Source organism: Caretta caretta, chromosome 2 (genome assembly GCF_965140235.1).
Source record: "Caretta caretta isolate rCarCar2 chromosome 2, rCarCar1.hap1, whole genome shotgun sequence".
NCBI lineage: Eukaryota > Metazoa > Chordata > Testudines > Cheloniidae > Caretta > Caretta caretta.
The window spans coordinates 252,002,082-252,024,318 of NC_134207.1; the positions used below are offsets into that span (position 1 = coordinate 252,002,082).

At 40.7% G+C, this 22,237-nt stretch overlaps 1 protein-coding gene across 3 annotated transcripts in view; it reads right to left on the reverse strand.

Annotated features, from left to right (window-relative positions):
• The window catches only part of RBM33 (RNA binding motif protein 33), a 145,473-nt gene that overhangs the window by 38,575 nt on the left and 84,661 nt on the right, over positions 1–22,237 (reverse strand). For all 3 annotated transcript variants that reach the window (XM_048837598.2, XM_048837597.2, XM_048837599.2), the window contains exon 15: positions 15,292–15,936. In XM_048837598.2, the coding sequence (XP_048693555.2) occupies positions 15,292–15,936 (645 nt within the window). The remainder of the gene's footprint in view (positions 1–15,291; positions 15,937–22,237) is intronic.

A 22,237-nucleotide genomic window follows, 5' to 3' on the forward strand; every position in this document is an offset into this window, starting at 1 on the left:
TGCTGAAATGCCTGACAAATACACTCTGATACGGGCAAAAAATTGAAGCAAATACTTCAGATTATCAAAGGTGAAAATTTTTTTAAGCAAAAAAACCAAACTATTTTGGATATCTTGAAGATTTTGAATTAAACATTATGGCAGCTAGAAAATTATGATGTCTGCAACAACGCAGGAGTGAGGAACTAGGATCCTAAGGTGGCTTCAGATGCAAGAATCAGGACTGATAAAGCCTGACCTGATGGTTAAGCGCCTGCTGGGGGGGGAAGGGTGGGAGGGAAGGGGGAAGGGTGGAAAGAAGAGGGAGAAAGACTTGAACAATCCTCTCTTTTCTTACAAGTCCACGAGATGAACCCTATATATAGAAAACACTACGCCAGAGTGTGAGGAATCCAGGGATACAAGAGGCAGTATCTGGCATGCTGATGCATCATGGATATTTTAGAATCAGACAACATACACCTCTTCAACTAGGCCTGTTTGAAAGACCAATACTTAACTACTGGGCCCACATATCACACAATGAAACTGACCAGACTGAAAGATGAATCCAAGCAATACAAAACCTTTAATGGCATGGAGTCAACCTAATGCAGCAACATGGCTTCACAATCTTGCAGAATTCTAATTGCTAAAGACCAAACAATGGGGAATTATCTAAAAATTTTACTAAGCTTAAAACTATTTAGAGAAAAATGAAAAGTTATAAAAAGAAATGAAGAAGGTGCACTAACTCAAATACACGTGAAAGCAAAAGGAAGAGAAGTGATACCACAACTGACCCTGGCAAAGGAGAAAGAAGGGCAGCTGGATCCAAAATCTGTTTTTATAGCCTTGTTCTAAACATTTAGGATTTCCACAGGTCCCTTATGCAGCCAAATAGTTATTGCTTTTCTAGATGGCTTGGAACTCACAGTGCAGGAGTACCATGCATGTGATGAGGGGGATCTACAGCAGCAGCTCTTGAAAGAGACTTGTTTGTGCATTGAAACTATTTGGAAGCTACAGGGCCAACAGTGCCACACCCAGTTCATTGCAAGCAAGCAACGAGTTCTTTCTTTTTTCTTTGCATAACTATTCAAGATTTTAACTTAACATGGTATCAATGTCTTTCTTTGGGGAGTTCAAGAGCAAATATTGCTCTCAGGTCAGCACTTGCCCAGGAGTAAGCAAGGAAAGGCTTGTAAAATGAATGCGTCTTAGTACTATTCATTTCAGTTTGTTACAGACATAGCTGATCAAAGAGACATTAGCCAAGCCAAAAAAGGTACCTCAAGGTGAAAATGAACAAAGTGTACATATTAATATGTTTATTTCACAGTTCAAATATTAGAATCATTATCCACATCATGCTCTAAGTCCAATTCCTTACACTGGACACAATCAATGTCAGCTTCTAGAAGTTCTAAGTCTGAAAAACTAAGCCAGTAATGTCAATGCATCAACTACACATACTTCAGAGTCAGAACATTTGGACTTCATGCTACAAAAATAACTAGCAGATCACTTATCCCTGATAGGGATATGGCATCAACTTCAAAAATTTTTGCATACCACCTACAAAGGAAAATGTAAAACATAATACATGTGCTGGCTCCCAATTCTCCTACCAGGGAAACATGAAGGTGGGATCCCAAGGGCAAACAATACATACAGAAGTGGAGCTTCTAATCGGCATATTAACATTGGGAAAGGTTCTCTGGTTCATGGTAGGTAGAAGACGGTGGTGGTGTTGAATCCTACTTGATGCTAGATTCTGTAATGTCTGGGCCAGAGCAGGTGGTTGAGCTGCTGAAGAATCAGGCCCACAGCCTGTAGAAGGGTAAGGCTGAGATGGTAGTGTCTCTAGTGTGTCCTAGTATAACTGTTAAGTTTCTTAATTCTTGCTGATTTTTCTTGTAAACAAAAATAAAAATTTGACAACTTCTTACAAATTTTCCATTTTTTTAACCCTTTTCACCAGCCTATTTTTGATTTATTAAAACCTTGTAACACCCAGGGTAAAAGAAAGGGGCTAGCAGGCCCACCCATCATTTTAACTTTTGTGCTCAAAATCTATTTTGATTTTAAAAAGTTCAGAAAAACACTTGACTTTTGGGATATGTATTTTAATACCAGATCTTGCAAAGAGATGTCGATCGTTCATTTACTCTATCATAGACAATTTGATGCACAAAGTTTTGACACTTCAGGTGAAATTTACCACTATTCACACAGTGAACACATGGCAGTGGACCACAAATCCACTTAAATCCTACACTACAACTCCTCTTAAAACCTCTACTGAGGACCTAATTCGGATGATTTAAGTGGTGAACGGCTTCTGCCCAGGGGAGAATTTCATCCTTCGTCTAAATACCAATGATTAAAAAATATTTTCTTGAGATACTGCCTGCCCCGTAAACTCTAAAGCACAAACCATGTTTCCCCTTCACAATTTGAATTATCAAGTTTTATCCAAGGCTTGTTCCCCAATTGCTAACTTACAGTCAGGCGTGAACATTTCTGGTCAAAACCCTGAAAAACTGGGTTTAAACGGCAGTCATGACAAAAGCTGCTATGTGTAGCAAGTGTTCTACCTGTTCACCTGCAAGTCTTTGGAACATAAGTGAAACTGGTTATTTGCCAAATAAAATCTGCTCTTAAAAGTCACCTGACATAAAAAACTCAATAGTTCTAAATGCTGAATATAATTTAAAAATGAAAATTCTAAAGGAACGAGCAAGTGGATTTGGTCTATATTATGAGTATTTTTTCAAACTTCTAATGCTAAAGAACATATTTGTAAAGTATTCTAAAACAGTGCAATGAACAGGAATCATTTCAGTCATGCATGACAGTGATTTTAAAACAGATGTGTCAGATATAGATAGGGACCATATTTCAAAGTGGTCGCTATATGATATTTCAGTTGCTTATTTAATCAATTCTTTGCATCTTCAGAAGTTTAGAAGTCATCCAATTGAATATAAAAATATATATAAAGGGAGTTTGTGTTGTTTTTTTTAAAGAAGGGTGCCTGAATTTAGTAAGCTAAGGCATTGTACTCTATCAGGGATTTTAGACAGTTTTACAATACAGATGAAGTTTGTTTGCCACCAACATTAGCAGGACAAATTTATTTATAACAAATGCTTTAAAAATGTACTGATAAAAATGCCCATTGATACTGTCAGCGCTTCTTGCAATTTGACAGATCAAATCTTATTTTCATTCTTAAACCCCATGAAGGAGTGATATCACCAACTTGCATTCTGTAGTGAGCAAATTGATTAATCCCTCTCTATAGAAATCTCAACTCTTGATTACACCTATCAGACGTTAAGCAGCATTATTCTAGAGTGACAACACTTGACAAATTCCCTAGCCATTTTTCTCAGCCTTTGTGGCCCTGCTAGCTTGTATTAACCCTGATGAAAAATTAATTTTCCTTATCTTCTGCTAAACCCCAAAATCCAAATCCGCCAAACTGGCAACTCTTTCTGTAAAGGTATTATGAAAACCTCTAAAAGATTAATTGCATGTCTTCAGGTGACATTAAATTAATTTCTATACTCATGACAGACACTTGATACTCCGTACTGAGAGGACAGATAACATTGTCAGGATACACAGAAGGACAGTGGTGTAGTGTCCCAGGGCAGCCTCTTATGCATTCTCCTTTCGATAAGGCCATACTTCACTGTCACTGTTACTGATCTTGCAGCCCATAGACCTCACTGCACAGGTTTCTATTAACTACTACAATGCTGTGTCTATCCATGTAATCTTTAAAAAGCTAATTCAAAAATCACCCAACAGTAAATGAATGTGCATGCTGCAAAAGCACTTCACAAATCAACCTAAGTTTATTTACTTTAAGTATCACATGCATCAAAACACAGAGGCAACAAGAACAAAAAGAGGTTCTAATATGCTCACCTCATTCTGTGGGCCTATTTGTTTAACATACACGATAATTCAAACAGAGCATGTGGCAAAAGATGAAGTTTTAAATCTTACCCCGAAAACCTCAGAGCCCCAAATGGCCTTTGTAATTGATTTTCCTTGGGAGAAAAAAAGAAATACTCTATATGCATTTTAAAAGTCAGTATTTCCAGAAAATAGTTACTTTATAGATCACAGCAGTTGAGAGAGAAAATACCTGTCAGATCACTAAAAGTCATCCTCCTTCAATGACAGAAGATAGTCACTATATTTTATCATATATCTACAGTATATTGGTCTCTGTGTGTAAATAGATTTTAAACTGATACAACAATTGGTTATCGTCAAAAAGACTAAAGTCCAAACAGCAGACTGTGATACTAACACAGCAGTGTGATACACAAAAATAGACATTGTAAAAATAAAGCAAAACCACTGATATCTACTCTAAAATGTAAGAAAAACAGCTAATCAATAGTCCAGGACATTTATCAACCGTATTAGCAGAACAATAGGTGTCAGACAAAAAGAATCTCTTATATACCACTTTTTATATACAGATACTGAAAATACTTCACGAAGATGGTAAATATTTTTCCCATTCTAAAGATTGCTAAACTAAGGCACAAGGCATAATTACCAAATATCACACAAGTCAGTGGCAGAAAACCACAGGTCTTCAGACTTAAATTCAGTGTTCTCCCTGACTGGGACGTGCCTGATGCTGGTCATTACTTTTTAAATGAAAGAACAGCAACAATACATTTATTGAATACAATTCCCACTTTGCTCCCTCCACCCATATTGGATCATAGCCATCTCTATTTAAGAGAGAAATTCAGGTCTGATGAGCAATCTAAGACAGAAATTAACTATCTAAATTCCAACTATTTACTCTCATACACAAAAAGAAAAGTATATGCCTGGCGGACACAAGGTTAGATTAAGTATGACTCAAATCAAACAACTGGGTGACCAGTCAAGCAGTCTCCATTTATACTGAAGGAACTGACCTTTTCTAACTCTTATCAGAGCGTTAAAGTGTTTGAGGAAATGTATATTTTCTCCTTTATGATTCCTAAAATTTTGATCATGAAGCAAGCTTACTCAGAACAAATATACACAAAGAGATAATACCAGAAAAAAATTGACTATTTCTATTCCCAGCGTAACTGTATTCCCTTTCCAGCTCAGTACAAAAGGAGGCACGTTGCAGTCAAACTACCGAAGGGCATTCAGTGAGCAATGATGTATTGAATACCCTGGATGCCTCCTTCAAAAGTGGGCTGAAAATTTCCTTGCTTGGCCTCTGCCTGAAAGTGTATGTTGTTGTTCATAACTGCAGAGGCTGTAGCATAGACAGGGTTAGACAACAGCGGTAAAAGGGTACGAGCCTTATCTACGCTGCAGCTTTAGCCATTACTATGACTGCAGTAACTGCACAAATGGTGACTTATCGCTACTCACTTTATTAAGGTAGAATCAACCTCCGAGTTACTGAACGTTGTATGGGAAATTCCCCAATAAAATGTAAATATAACTGCAAAGATCCAGTAAAATCAACGAAGTTTGAAACCTGCTTTGTACATAACCTTCACTGAGTTACAGTGCCTCTATTTTAAAACCTACCTCCTTCCACCAAAAACAATGCACTGTTTTAAGCAATAGAAAAAGGTCACTTCAGAGCAAGTACACTGGGCATATTATTATTTTAGTAGAGGTAAAGAAAGCCCCGTAATACATATTTCATAGAATACATGGTGTGTAGTATGCATATCTGCTATTGGGACATGATTTTGGTTGGAGACAAGGGGTTTGTCAAGAAAAATTCTTGTTTTGAGGGTAGAACATCCATTCAAAATGCTAGGGGCTACCAGACCACAGAAGTTGGTCACTATTTTGTTTCTCCAGTTGTGCAGTAAGTCTTTCCAAGAAAATCTCCATGTCAGGCATTTCTACTGGAAAACCTCTATAAGTAGTTCTCTCTCCCTCTAAGTCAGTCAGCTTTTTTATCTTGATTCTTAAAGCACACATCATTGAGATATCTGAGCACCCAAATTAATATTCAGCAGGTTTAAAACAAAACAAAAGCAAGTACTTCTTCCCACAGTGCAGGCAACCTGTGGAACTCATTGCCAAGGGCTGCTGTGAAGGCCAAAATTATAACTGGGTTCAAAAAAAAAAATAGATACATTCATGGAGAATGGATCAAGGACACAACCCTATGAACGCAAGATGGCCAAAGACACAACCCTATGCTCTGAATATCCCTAAACCTCCAACTGCCAGAAGCTGGGACTAGACAACAGGGGAGGGATCAATCATAACTGTCTGGTTCTGTTCATTCCCTCTGAAGCACCAGGTGCTGGCCACTGTCAGAAGACAGAATACTGGGCTAGATGGACCACTGGTCTGGCCCAGTATGGCTGTTATGTTCTTAGGCCACTGAAGTGAGCACAAGATTAACCTTTCACTTTCCCCCATTCTGTAAGATGCTTGTTTTGTTTCAAAACATGATTTTGGTGTGCTCATCATGAGTGGATAGGTCAAAATAGGTTCTGAACATACCCAGATGCATCATTCTGATCTCTTCTGTTAGGAAAAACAACTCTGCCTCCTCCTTGCAATCTTGACACTACACTAGTGAAAATGTCACTGTGGTCATTACTTTACAGAATGAAATAGTCCCACTGATAATGGAGGCTATCGTAACATAGGACTTTCAACATGAAAACCAAAATCTTGAACTTGAGCCAGCATTCAACAGAAAGCCAGTGAAGAGAGATTACTGGGATGATGTGCTTTTGTTGGACTGTGCCGCTGAGGAAATAAGCTATGTTCTGAACTGTTTTTCCTTTTAAATAAAGAACAGTAAAAGTTACAGGATGCTCATTTCTAGAAACTGTTGACTGTGCCCCCACTTTCCTGGAGGAAAGTGCCCCCCACTTTATACCCACAAGCAATAACCCGGGTAGGTTCTTCAATAGATTGAGGTATTGATCCATAAGTAGGACTACCTAGAACCTTGGAAGAAAAGTCAATGCTTGTAAATTTAAGAGTAGTCTCTCTGAAGGAAACTCAGAAAATGTCTCACCTCAAGGTAAAGTCATTCTGAGCTTTGTCTACATTGCTCCATAGTTTGGACAATGAACGGTATGAATAGCAATGTGCACTGAAGTGCTGCACTGTAATTCCCCCATGGGGATGCTGTGGGCTTGAACTAAAAGTTTCCTAGTTTGCATTAATGTAGTCCTCTTCAGCCAAATGGGTCTTGCAGCCTTAGAGTTGCTTAGATGAACAAATCTGTGCAGACTGACAATTTCTTAACCAATCCAAAACAGGAACCCAGTGCGTACCACTCTGCTATGGCTACAAAAATCTGTTCACTAAACTCTTGCAATGTTCTGCCCCAAGCTTCTAGCATTATGTTTCCATGGCACTGATGGTATTTGGTTAATTAGTTCCATTTGTGTTTGACAGGTTTCAGAGGAACAGCCGTGTTAGTCTGTATTCGCAAAAAGAAAGGGAGTACTTGTGGCACCTTAGAGACTAACCAATTTATTTGAGCATGAGCTTTCGTGAGCCACAGCTCACGAAAGCTCATGCTCAAATAAATTGGTTAGTCTCTAAGGTGCCACAAGTACTCCTTTTCTATTTGTGTTTGAGTGTCTTCTAGACTCAAGGCATACCTGTATTAGTGGCTAACGCCAATTTCTTAAACTTTGAGCATTTTATATTAAAGCATTTCACTGCTCTTGGAGTCACTAAATTTAAATGGGACAAATCTGTATCCTTTCCCACTCCAATAATCCCATGTTGACCAATTTTCACTTTAAAGTAAGATTCCTTCTATTAGCAACATATTTTTACTTACACTGTCATGGTTGTCCCTCTATCATTTCCTCTTATGAAATCCAACTACCACTTGATGTTGCAATAATGTACATCAAGCCCACCACAAGAGATTGTTTTACAGTATAAAATTCCAAAATTAAACTGCAAAAGACTTGCTATTACAATTTTAAGGGAATGATGGAATCTGCATTTACGGTACTCAATGAAAAGCCTAGTCTTTCCTTCCTGGGGAGGAAAAGGTGAAAACTACAGGGAGCCTCAGATTGTACTCAGGTTGATAAGAAGAAGCATTTTATTTTGCATATACTCTAAGTTATTTGAAGTGAAATTAATTTCTAATTTAACCTGTTAAACATGGATTCCTTTTAGTCAGGATTTGATGGCTAGCCTTTCTTAAAGTGCTGTCTAGTTCTTCTCTTGCTCTTGACCTCACCTACCTTTATGCCCTGGTCTCCTCCTGCACTGCCTTTCCATTAAATCCTCCTTTGCTCATGTGTGGCTTTATGTCTCCTTTCATACAACCCCAATAAAAGGTGTATCTCCCAACTAACATGCAATATCCTTACCCTCATCTCTAAAAATTTCTGAAAATCATGACATATTCCACCTTAGTTAACATCAATCTATGCCCCAATGGCACCTATATAGTTTTTAAATTAAAGTTTTGCACCAACCTGTGCCTTTAGACTTTACCTTTTCAGAGCAAGAATTCCAGTGGGTTTTTCAGTAGGGAACATTCTAATTTGACAAATATTGCTAGACTGAAATTTTACAGATACTGGAAGTCAATTTTAATCTGAGTTTAATCTGACTGAGTTTTAATCTCCTTGATGTTTAGATTAGTGCAGCTTTTCAGGTGTCAGTCTTTTTGCATTGTCTTTAAGTTGTAAGTATGAAAAAAAGACATTAAAATCCAATATAAAATGCTGGCCTACATTAAGTTTTTGCCTGCGCACCTAATAAGACATGGATACTGCCCTTACCTGTGCCCAAGACCATTCTTTCAGATGGGGGATGAGTACTGATGCTGATGCCATCCTCCCACTCTTTGAAAATAATTTTACTGTACGCTGCTAATGTTCTGACATTCCACACCTCAGAGCTGCATTTCAGATATGGGTTGAAAGCTCCCTATATACTTCTTGCCACATAATTGTTGGAGACTTTAATTAACATTTGTAAAAGCACTTCTGATGTCTTTGGACGAAAGGCGCTATAGAAATTTAAATTATTTAAACAATTTTTATTGGCTATAATGAACAATACACATAACAAGCAAAACAACAAATACAATCATCAAGCAAATCTTAGTAGATAAATTTACATCATCCAACAGGATTGTCTAAATCAAGAACTTTCCCCCCCATTTTTTAGAATTCAGTGTTCAACTACCTCCCTCCTTGACTGCTATCCTAAATAAAGCAAAGCTATCTGTCCTTTATTTCCCTCTTCAATATTTTTTATACAACCCAAGACTATATCCTTCCAGACTGAATTTCCAACCAAAATAGTTTGTCAGCTATTTCAGTCAAGCTTTTAAGATGAATTGTCAGGCAGTAGTTGCCGTAACTCACGAAAATCTAAGACTTAACTTTTAATCCAAACAGAACATAGGTACTTATACAAAAGGCCCACTAGTGCAGATCTCCACACAGACAAAGAGTGTGTATTCTTGGTCCAGCATAAGAGTCAGCATTTTCGGGCCACAGAGGCTGAGACATATCACTTTGAGCAAGGAAGACCAGTCTTTGGCTAGGGAGAGATCACCCAATAATAATAATATAAGATGACTGAGTGGTACAATAATGATTTTAAAACATCATGCAATGCTAAGAGAACTTCAGACCAATCAATGGACATGTCTAACATGCACAGTTTGTATAACCTTTTAACACATAAGACATATAGAGCTAACACTGGGTACAAACCTGCTCCCTCATGGCCAGGATCATTCCTGCTCTATGACATTGGTTTTACAGATTTCAACTGCACTAGATATTTTTTTGAAGTATCTACTATGCCTGCCTACAAATATCCATTTATTACTGTATTTCCTCCCAACAAGTACCATTTCAAGATCTTATCCTGTCTGAATCCTCTCGTGTTCTTTATCTAGTATTGAGATCAGGCCTCTGATTGAGCCAGACAAATCTAAGACCTTTTTCTCATGGACAGCACGATAATAATATGCTGATCTTGTGTATCCAAGACCCAGTGAAGTGATGTCCTGAAGATATGCAGCAAAGTAAGACTGAAGCTAGATAAGCTATGCCGACAGAGGTGTTGTAGCTCTGCAAAAAAGCAAAGCCTTGATATCAAATATATCCGCTGAACACTTAGTCCCACTTTCTCTTCAAGTCCTAAAGATCAGACTGACTAAATTTGGCAAGCATATTTGGACTACCAGGACTAAAAGGGAATAATCAAAATAGAAAACCACTCACATAGGCATTCCTCGTTGCTCATCTAGAGGCACAAAAGGAAGGGTTAGCCTGCCTTAAAGTGTTTGAGGAACTAGGATTCTGGTAAAAATGACAGCTGTGACATGGAATCAATAAGGATAAATCCTATCATTAACCCCTTGCATCACACCACTAGTCCCTGATATGGCATGCAATACTTTGCAGTGTCTGACATACAGGAAGTGTTAATCATCTTCTGCTTTCTTTTTTTTGAGGCTTGCCAGGCACATATTGGAGCATCTACTGCAGGAGAGGGCAAACTGCGGCCTGAGGGCCAGATCCGGCCCCTCAGGGCTTTCGAGCCGGCCAGTGGGATTGCCAGCCCTGTGGCACAGTAGAGCTAAGGCAGGCTTCCTGTCTGCCCTAGCCCCGCACCGCTCCCGGAAGCGGCCAGCACCATGTCCCTGGGAGAGGGCTCTGTGTGCTGCTTTCACCTGCAGGCACCGCCCTCCACAGCTTCCACTGGCTGGGAACGGGGAACCGTGGCCAATGGGAGCTTCAGGGGTGGTACCCACAGGTGAGAGGAGCCACTGCTGGACATGCTGGCCACTTCCGGGAGCAGCGCAGGGCCAGGGCAGGCAGGGAGCCTGACTCAGCCCCACTGCCACCCCTGAGCAGCTCAAGGTAAGCGGCGCCGGGCTGGAGCCTGCACACCAAACCCCTCCCACACCCCAACCCCCTGCCCTAAGCCCCCTAGTCCCCTGCCTTGAGCCCCCGGCCGCACCCCTCCTGCACCCCAACCCCTGCCCTGAGCCCCCCGCACCCCTAACCCCCGCCCTGTGCCCCCTGCTGCACTCCTCCTGAACCCCAACCCCCCACCCTGAGCTCCTGCCACACCCCGTACCTCTCCTGCACCCCAATCCCCTGCCTTGAGCCCCCGCTGCACCCCTCCTGAATCCCAACCCCCTGCCCTGAACCCCCTCCTGCACTCCGCACCCCCTCCTGCACACCAACCTCCTGCCCTGAGCCCCCAACCCTGTGCTGAGCCCCCTGCTGCACCCCACACCTCTCCTGCACCCCAACCCCTTGCCCTGAGCCCCTTCCTGCACAACACACCCCCTCCCACAACCTCCCTCCCGCACCCCAACCCCCTGCCCCAGCCCTACATTCATGGCCCTGCATACAATTTCCCCACCCAGATGTGGCCGTCGGGCCAAAAAGTTTGCCCACCACATATCTACTGTGTCAGAGACACTGGACAGCAAGTATCTTTTTATTTTTTTTAAAAAAAGATACTTAATTGGAAAATATTGCAATTTCATGAAATCTTCTTGAAAAAGATTATTTGTCCCATGAGTGTGAACTGTAGTCATAGCCACTTTGACAGGCCATCTTATTTTATTCAGAGATGAGGGGACATTGCATACCTGGAGTCAGATACCCTAACACCTAGTAACGTAAAGGGCTTGCTGCACACAAAATAAAGACTCACACTGGGGTATGTTCTTGCTCAACAGCAGGAGTCACTGTTCTCTGAAAGTAATTTTGAATGAAGAAAACGGACAACTTCTTAACAAGGTAAGTTAAATTTGGAGCTGCTTTGAGAGTAAATAAAACCCATCATTAGCATATAATGCCACTTCGATAACTGTTCTACCCACCACGGTATCAGTGAGCAGTCTAATGAGCAGATAGTTTTTGCCAACAGCTCCAGTGCAAAGCGAAACCGGTTTAGATCAAAGGTGGTATGAGCATGATCTCAGTCCATTCCCTGTTAGATAACTGTTTACTTTACATTATTCAGTACTACTGCTAGTCTGCTGAAAGAAAGGACTTTTCAAGTGTGTACTGACATACATCGGCACAGCTGGGTAGAGTAGCCTACACAGTGCCTAACCAGTATGAATCTCACCATTTCATGGCCATTAAAGACTTCATCTGCACAAAAAATTAAGAGAAAGGGAAATGGGTATAAACGATCTGTAGTTTTGACAGCAGCAGAGAGGCTGCTATACTGCAGAATCAAGTCACTGTTTACAGATAAAAGAAGCCAAAGCATATTCTGGTGGCTGACAGCAGGGAAGTGAGGCAAACCTAATTTAAACTGGTTTCAGAGAAGCAGCCGTGTTAGTCTGTATTCGCAAAAAGAAAAGGAGTACTAGTGGCACCCTAGAGACTAACCAATTTATTTGAGCATGAGCTTTCGTGAGCTACAGCTCACTTCAGTTAGTCTCTACGGTGCCACTAGTACTCCTTTTCTTTTTTGCTAATTTAGACTGAGGAAGGACAATTAAGGAGTAAGGGTTCGTTTAAAAAAAAAAAATAGTACCCGGGCATCTCAAAGGTCTGGCAATAAGTGGTGTATGCTGCAGTACTAAAAAATAGAATTATAAACATTATAATCCTTACAGTTTGCAGGGCTCTGATAAACTTGTTAATCTTTTTTAATATACTGAGCATCGAAATAGGCCAGATTGCCCCCCTGCTACTGAGATTTTCCTTTTTCACTGTGTGGCACATGGAACAAAGTAATATAGATTCAGCTTTCTGACAAACTATTATAAAATTCATTAACCATCTTGATCAGAGTTAAAAAGCTAATTGTAACGCTCGCTTTCATTTTTCTATAGTTTGAAAAAAAAAATATTCCATGGTGGCAAGGAAAAGCAACTACATACCATGCACAGACAGCCGGTTCTATGCTGATGATCCTGAAGATATTAAATGAATTTTCAAGGGACAAGAGCAAGTCTACATAGAATACAATGCAGCAGGAACGACACGTACTTAATGTGGCTAAATCTGATGGCAAGCAACATTAGTGTATAATCGGTAAAAAAATAAGTCACTTATGGTTTGCTGGAAAAAGAGAACACTGAGGAAAAAAACTCTTTCATGACACTTGCTACATTGGACACTGAATCATTTACCCTAGAGACCTCTAATGCACTGGTGGCTGGGGTTGTAGCTTGATGTTGTTTTATTTTACCAGATCAGAAGAAAAGTTGGGGCCGACTGCTTTTGTTGAATTACCAAGAATAAAATAAGCCAGTCACACTAATTGCAGGCCAATGGGATTCCTGAAAGTATGATTATATTTTTATTTAGTCCAACAGAAGGGATTACTTACAACTTCTGGTATTTCCTCCTTCTACTGGACTAAAGTTACTACCAATGTCTGAAGAAAGAGTCATCCTCCACTCTAACCAGATCCTCATTAGTTATATTCTTTCCATTATGCAAATATATTTCTTTAAAAATTGTTAAGAGGACCTTTACAGTCACCGTGTAACTATACAATTTGAAACATTTTGGAATTATCTGTAATGCAATAAAAACCTTATGAAAAGTAGTCACCTTTAATACTTAAGTCTCTCCAGCATTTTAATTGCCTCTTCCCTTTTAAAAACACCATCAGCGATATCTGTCGCCCTTTGCATATGTATACTGTGCTCATTACCAAGGTATCTGAGCACCTAAGACTATATTTTGGGCTACTTATTTGCTAAATTCTATTATTTAAAAAAATCAGATTTTGAGAGAAGAGTGAGAAGCAACTTCTGTAACTGAGGTCCTGTTCAACCTCTGCTAACACACTCGAAATGTCCACCTGCTTGTTGCCTACTGCAGTTCTAGTTGTTTCCTCAATTAGTGTATAGATTTCTTTCGGATTGCCCCTCTCCTAAAAGGTATCAAAAGATTTTTATATTAAAATATTTTTGCCCAAGGCAAAGCAGGGACCAGATCTCTCTGGGAAAATCTTGTAGTTAGACCCTCTGAATTCTCAGCTTATTCGGCACTCCAATTTTTTTCAATAATAGAAAATCAAATTTAATATAGATCAGTGGTTTTCAATCTGTGATCCGTGGACACCTGAGGGTCTGCAGACTATGTCTAATATTTCCAAAGGGGTCCACCGTACCTCCATTCAAAATTTTTAGGTGTCCGCAAATGAAAAAAGGTTGAAAACCACCAATATAGTTATTTGCTGGATGAATATAGAAAAACATTGCAAATATACAAATCTACCAGGACTACCACCAGTGCTCAGGAGCCAATGTAGACAATGGACCCCTGTCAGAAGATAAGTAAATCTGATTTAGACACAAAAATGAAATGGTGGCATTATCTAGTCCCTAGAAGAAAATTTACTCTCCCACTCTCCCAAATTCTGTTTATATCACAGTTTTGCAATGCGGTTCTCAAACAAAAAAAGGTTGCCCACACTGTTCAGGAAAACATGCTTAACCATGCTTAAACACGTCTAGCTGCTAGTATGGTTTCAACTGCAATATGGACAGGGCATACATTTTTTTTTTTTTAACCCCTCAAACTTAAAAATAGCCACACAAATTCTTTTCTCCCATACATCAAAACATTTCTGGACCAAAATGCTCTATGCCAGGGTTTCCTAAACTGGGGTCCGCTAGGGTACTCCAAGGGGTCTGCAAATCATGTCTGGGGTCACCAGCCCCATTGATCAACTCCTCCCGGTCCCTCCCAGTGCCTCCTACACACCGCGGAACAGCTGTTCAGTGGAGGGCAGGAGGCACTGGGAAGGACAAGGAGGAGCGGGGACAGGACGCACTTGGGGGATGGGATGGAAAGAGGCGGGGAAGAGGAGGGGTAAGGGTAGAGCAGGGGCAGGAAGAAGTGGGGTGGGGGTGGGGCCTTGGGGGAAGGGCTGGGACTAAGGAGGGGGCTTGGGGGTCCGCAAAAAATTTTAAATCAAAATGGGGGTCATTGGGTTGCTAAAGTTTGAGAACTACTGTTCTATGCGAAGATTCACAGGTGAAGAATTTTTAGGCTCAAGTTATAAGCACCAAAATGAGTAGATATTATTCAGGAAACAGTGATGCAAACTTAATGGTAACCCCACTCCATTGCAATATATTACAGCAAACCTCTGTTCCTACAAGTTTTTTTTAAAATAACTCGTTTATAGCTCTGAAAATCATCTTCTGAAATACCGATTATTAGTTCTGTTGAATTTGCTGTTTTCTTTTCAAAATAGGTTCTTTTCCTATTTTAGGATTGCACTGAGTAGAACACACAAAAACAGACCATGACAAAACAACACAAAAACAGATGAGCCTTGGAAACTTACCCCTCCTGACAACTTAATCACCCTCACTTTGGTGCCGACATGGGGCCCATCTCCACTACCACTGTTTGCCCGTTGCATGACAGTCCTTTTCACACCAGGTTTCAGTTCCTGAGGCCTTCCTTGTACTGATGCCACCCTAGCAGGCTGTCCTGGGGTGAGCGATGCTGTAGGTGCAGCAGGTTTTGTTTGTAATACTTTCGGCGATGGCTGAAGCGGACTTTGAGGTACTGTTCTAGTCTGTCTCAAAGGCTTCACTGTTTTCACTTGCTGTCCTTGAAAATGCATATAAGCCCCATCCTGCATGAAATCGGTGGGTTTGGGCTGAATATTTGGAACTACCATGTCTTGCTTTTTAACAAGAAGTCTATTTTTCACATTTTGCCTGGCCTGTGCACCAGGATGGAGTATAAACGGGTTTCCATTGGTGGGAAACTCTGATAATTCCTCTTCCTGCTGTGTGAAAGATTGTTGCGTAGGAGGCTGCTGCTGCTGCTGCTGCGCAAGCCTTTCAAGTAACTCTCTCTTTCTAGCACCTGCCTGCTGTTGCCGTCTCAGCTCCTTTTGTTTCAGAATTTCTTCTCTTAGGCGTTTCTGTTCTTCTATCTTCAAACGGTACAATCTGGTCTCTTCATCTTCATCGGGAAACTATAAAAAGGAAAGGAAAGGCATTTACTGAAATAGGGAAATATGTTAGTTTAGTCAAAGCTAACAATAAGTTATTATTTTATAAGATGTCATAATGGCAGAACTCTGAAAAGAGATTTTGAAATTACCCTGACATAGTGCTAAAACTATTAGTGACATATCTTCCAGGAAGATTTGCTATTCACTAGAGACAGGCAGCTCAAATCTGTTTTAGGAACTAGATATGCTACATCCTGTTCCCCCCCCCCCACCCCCCAACTATATTGCTAGTTTGGAAATCTTATCAAAATACTAAAAATGAAGTCTTATAAATTGGAACTCTTGTAGAAGTTTCTGAAACCAATTAAACTATTAATATAATAATTAAAGATATCAAAATATGTTTCAAATGGAAAGTAACAATACAGAGGCAATCCACTGTCACACAGGTTTTATCTTTCTCTTTTCTGACAAACTAACAAAAGGTAGGGTGGTAAATGACCTGAAAGGCCCTGATTAGAACTATTGATTTTTCTTACAGAATTTTCAGCCTGATCTCAAACTCATTTGTCACACAATAATTGGTTATAATGAACAGCACAAGTCAATCTCTCTGACCTTGAACTCATGCACTCTCTTCAGAATCAAAATGTTGCCAAATGCAGTGTTGGAATATTAATGGTATATAGAGAATGCCTTTAATATTCCATCCTTAAGCCTTTCTGAAAGTATTATACTCTGTCAAATAACCTTTCTAAAGATTCTGCAACTTTGGCAGAAAGTGTCCTTATAGGAAGCTATAAGAAATAGAGAACAGTTAAGGAAATGCATATGCCCATCTTCATAAGAAAAGATCCACCTTGCTTTTGAGCTGGCTGCTTCAACAGGATGTACATATTATTACAAAATATACCTGATGAAATTAGATTCCATTTTAAATAGCTTTAAGATTGTTTTTAAAGCAATCTGCCTATAAAACACGCTATATAATGAATTTATAATTTTAATGAACAGATCATTCTGATTTTAGGCTATAGTTACCAGATATATTTGTCAAATATAATAAGATTAGGTTTTCATCAAATAATAATACATTGCATTTTAGTTATGTCTTTCATACAAGGGTACTAAATATTTCACAAACAACCTGTGTGTCCAGAAAAGAACGGTTACTTACCATACTGGTTCTTTGAGATGTACTGTCCATGCAGATTCAAATATGGGTATGCACATGAGATTGGATTATTGTAGCAAGCAGTGTTCATTAGGGCCGTGCCTGCGTCCTAAATGTCTTTGAGCACCCCGCCCGCACCCCGGTCAAGGGCATAAGAGGCAGAATGGGTCCAAATACCCCACAGTTCCTTCGCCAATACAGAGGAGTAAGACTCTGGAGCAGTGGGGAATCAGGGACTCCATGTGGACAACACATTTCAAAAAAACAACTGTTACCAAAAGATAAGTAACTGTTCTTACTTCTTTGAGTGATTGTCCACATGGATGCCACTCCTGATGACTAACAAGTAGGTGAGAGATTTAAGGTTACTTGAACTGAGTTGATGACCTGATGTAATGATCTTCCTCAGATCAACACATTAATAGGATATGCATAAACCTGTATCCCTTGCCTCCTTAAAAGAGCTGCTACAACTGTCAAGTATTTGGTCAACACCTTGGTACTGTGGGAAGTCCAATGGGCAGGATCCTGTACTGTTAGTGAGATGTTCCTACTAAGAACGTGATGAATTTCCTGTGAGCTGGATGTATGCTCTTGAGATATCAAGGTTCAGAATAGGCCCTCAAGCCCCCTTCTTTGGGACGAGAAAATAACAGGAACGAAGCCCCCTGCCCTGAACTCTAAGGGTACCTTTTCTGCTCCTCAAAGATGCAGGACAGGTCCATCTCTTTCTTCAACAGTATCTCATGAGAGGTGTGAATGGGGAAGATGGGAGAGAAGGTAGGAAGGAACTGGAATTGTACATAATACCCAGTGCTGACAATCTCTCAGCTGTGGTGATCCTACTCCAAGCTTCTTGAAGAAAAGGCAGTTGCCAGCAGGAGGCTGAGGGCAGAGATTCTCCAAAGGTTCTGCCAGACTTTCAACTGTGGCATGAAGCCTCCTGTCAAGAGGAAGATGTCAAGTGCACTGTATCTGAAGAAGTGGTGGGATGTCTACATTGGGCCTCTGCTTCTCTGCTAGTGGCTCCAATGCCTGCATCGGTTATAATTGTATTTAGCAGGAGGACACTATCTGGACAAGGTTTGAACTCTGGCTTGCCTTCTCATTGGGGCTGGAGTGTACCAGCAGAGGAGTCGGCTGTCTTGGAATTTAAGAGGTTGCAGTCCTCAAATGGAAGATCCTCTACCATAGTTTGGACCTACCTGGGTATTCCTGATCACAGGAGGCTCTTTGCATCACCACAAATGTGATCATGTATGTAGGTACACCAGATACATTCAAAAGCAGCCAGCTGGGAAATGCCAGCTATCAGATTCCCCTCTAGCACAATGGACCTTAATTCTTCCATGGCCCTGCATGAGTCTTTCTATAAACTAAGACAATGTGTCCCAGTGTAGATTGCCAATTACTAGATTCTTCCAGCAAAATGACTCTGTACATCTGGAGACTGGCAGAGGAGCAGACTTTTCTGCTGAACAGATCAAATCTCCTGGGTTATGCCTGCACTGCAATTAAAAACCTGTGGCTAGCTCATGCCAGCTGATTTGGGTTTGCGGGGCTCGAGCTAAAGGGCTGTTTAATTGCAGCGTCGAAGTTAGGGCTCAGGCTGGCTCTCAAGCTCTAGGATCCTGTGAGATGGAAGAGACCCACTCTGAGCAGGAAAAGTAGGTGACACCCAATGCTCAGCAGCTCTATGCGGTACCATGATTTCAGTGACTGAAGGCTTAGTTAGAATTTTGAGATTGTACGCTCCAACAAGGAAGACTCTGGCACTGGCTCACAGATGTGTCACTTGGTGATGAATAGGCCACGGCACCAAAAAGGCTAGTAATGTGGGAGCTGCATACCAAGAGTACAAGAATTGGTGCTGAAGGAGGGCAGCAGATTTAGCTAGTACTGCAGGCACTTTTTTCATACCTGGTAATGAAGCTCCAGAGGCACCCATCTTAGGCCATTTGCTGCCCTTTGAATGCAGAGCTTGACACAGTGTAATATGTTGATTCTTGCATCTCTGTTCCAAGGGTCCCACGGAGGGAGACCGATGTCTTGTCTCTGGAGCATGGTTCCTTTCTATCCTTTTTTGAAGTCAACAACCGCTGACTCTTAGACATCTTAGTCATGGAGTTTGGGAAGGAACAACAGCTTGTTGGGGCACTTGTTGAGCAGGAACGGAGAGAGGGGTGAACCTTCACTACATACTCCTTCTCTGAATAGGCTTTCATGGAGTGCTCTAGGATAACTTTAGGTAGGCATCCCTTAGCTTCTGAGTCCACTTGGAAAGAGAGTGGCAGAAGAATCAACAGTTAGGGATATGCCCCCTGTCTAAATAAAGAAGGCACTTAAGAATGCCCAACACAAGAGGGGCATGTCAAACCAGAGATTCAATTTCTGCCATACCACCTCAAGTCAGAGTACCGAGGAGGGCACTCAGAGCCTACTGTCTATAAAGAATTAGTAAAAATGCTCTTTTTAATACCAATGGGCAAACGAAAAGTAATTAACTACCTAACAACTATACTAACTAGTCATTAACACTAACTGTAACAGCATCGCAGAGAAGCAGGAGAACACTGCACACCAGCAATAAGAAGGAACTGAATGATGGTGGGGCCTGCTCTGCCTTTTATGACCTTGGGTGGGTTGAAGAGGGCACAGGAGCAGCCCCAATGGACACTGATAGCCAGAAAAATACAATTTCACGTGAATGAACACCATGAGTGAAATCATGTGTACAATCACTCAAAGTACTATTATTCCCTTTATACTGATGGAGGATGAGGCACAGAGAGGTTAGGTAATTTGTCCAAAGAAAAAAGGCAAGTATGTGTCAGAGATGGGAACAGAACCCAGATGATTTGACTTTCATGCCTATGTTTTAAATTCAAATTTACCCCAAATCAAAATGCTGACAGTCTGACGCTTGATGAGCTATAACCCAAAGATCTGAAATGAACTTCAGGTTCCTGATGACAGCCTTGATGACAGGCTCTGAGCCTCTGAAGAGGTGGGTGCATCCCACAGGATGCAGGTCCTGAAACACCTTACTTGTACCAAAAAACAGAGAATGAAAAAGAATGAGATATGATGTTGCTTTTGAAGAAGTGTACTGTCCTCCTCCAGTCTTTTTCTCTCTTTAACAGGAAATTAACAGGATGAACTGGGAAAAAGAAATGATGACAAAAGTCCTCTAATCAAATAACCTTCAAACAAAATAGGAGGAAAACACTCCTAAATCTGGAAACCAAAGCCTATACAAATCGGAAAGAGACCAAAAATGACCACATAGAACAGGAAGTTATCAGCTTGTTTTCCCATCTTAAGGGAAAGGTTTATGGAGAGAAGTTAATGCTTTATTTTCACAGAGGCAAAGAAAACTTTTCTTTGGGCACTTCACAAATTAATGAGGCTCCTTTATTTCATATACTGCCAGCCCATCCACAAAATTCATTTCTCTGCTCTTTATAGTGATGACTGATTATAATAGAGTTTAGAGTTCTTTAGAAGTAATTACTTGGCGCAGAAGACTGAAGTTTTGCAAGATGCTTATATATACAGTTGGCAGTAATATCCCGATTATAAGTTTTAGAATATGATACATTTAAAATGCAGCTTTGATGGCTTCACCTACCCTCCGATTATTAATTCATCTCCCCAGGTCTGAGTTCTAACATTCCAATTGTCCTAAATAGCTTAAAACAAACATTTTTCAAAATTTTTCAATTTCTGTTTATTTTCTGATACTTTTAGATTCTTTTATGAGGAACTGATAACAAAGGGGGGGAGGGAAAAAATCCTTTAGCATCTGCTGAAACTAAAGAGCAAAGTTAAACAAGTGACCTCTTGAAAAGTTGAACCAAGGGGTTTTATTCCTGATGATGAATGAGTGCACAGGAAGTTAAATACTGATAACTGCATGTTTCCTTCATGTTTCATTTGTGGAAATGAGAGATGGTCATAACTAATTCAAGAAAAAGAGGAGGAGCTAATCACCAGCAACTTAAAAGAAGAAGTTCTTGAAAGAAACCTGGTGTTTGAGACAGAGGGGTTCATAGCTAACTTAACATGAAGGATTCTGCTTGGGATTACTTGACATTTGAAAATTGCAATAGTCATTTAACCATCATGTAGATACAGGTTTCAGCGTTAACAGCCGTGTTAGTCTGTATTTGCAAAAAGAAAAGGAGTACTTGTGGCACCTTAGAGACTAACCAATTTATTTGAGCATAAGCTTTCGTGAGCTACAGCTCACTTCATCGGATGCATACTGTGGAAACTGCAGAAGACATTATATACACAGAGACCATGAAAAAATACCTCCTCCCACCCCACTCTCCTGCTGGTAATAGCTTATCTAAAGTGATCACTCTCCTTACAATGTGTATGATAATCAAGTTGGGCCATTTCCAGCACAAATCCAGGTTTTCTCACCCTCCGCCCCCCCCCCACACACAAACTCACTCTCCTGCTGGTAATAGCCCATCCAAAGTGACCACTCTCCTTACAATGTGTATGAAAATCAAGGTGGGCCATTTCCAGCACAAATCCAGGTTCTCTCACCCCCCCCACCCCCCACACACACACTCACTCTCCTGCTGGTAATAGCTCATCCAAACTGACCACTCTCCTTACAATGTGTATGGTAATCAAGGTGGGCCATTTCCAGCATAAATCCATGTTTAACCAGAACGTCGGGGGGTGGGGGGGGGAGGAAAAAACAAGGGGAAATAGGCTACCTTGCATAATGACTTAGCCACACTCCCAGTCTCTATTTAAGCCTAAATTAATAGTATCCAATTTGCAAATGAATTCCAATTCAGCAGTTTCTCGCTGGAGTCTGGATTTGTAGATACATGTAGATACAGCGTCTCACAGCGTTCAACATTAAGGGCCCAATCCTGCAAACTGCTCCACACAAAAGAGGACTCCCCGTGGCCATGGGGAGTCCCACAGGTTTCCATGGGGTTCCATACAGGGGTAAGGATCCACACACAGCAGCATTCAGGATCAAGACCTGAGTGAGGTTCAGAGTACAGCTATACCTCACACTCTTGGGGGGTCCTGGCAAATTAAATAGCAACTTTTTTCAAAATGGAGAATAATAAAAACAAAATATTTTATATTTCCTCCAGATGAGATGTAGGGCAA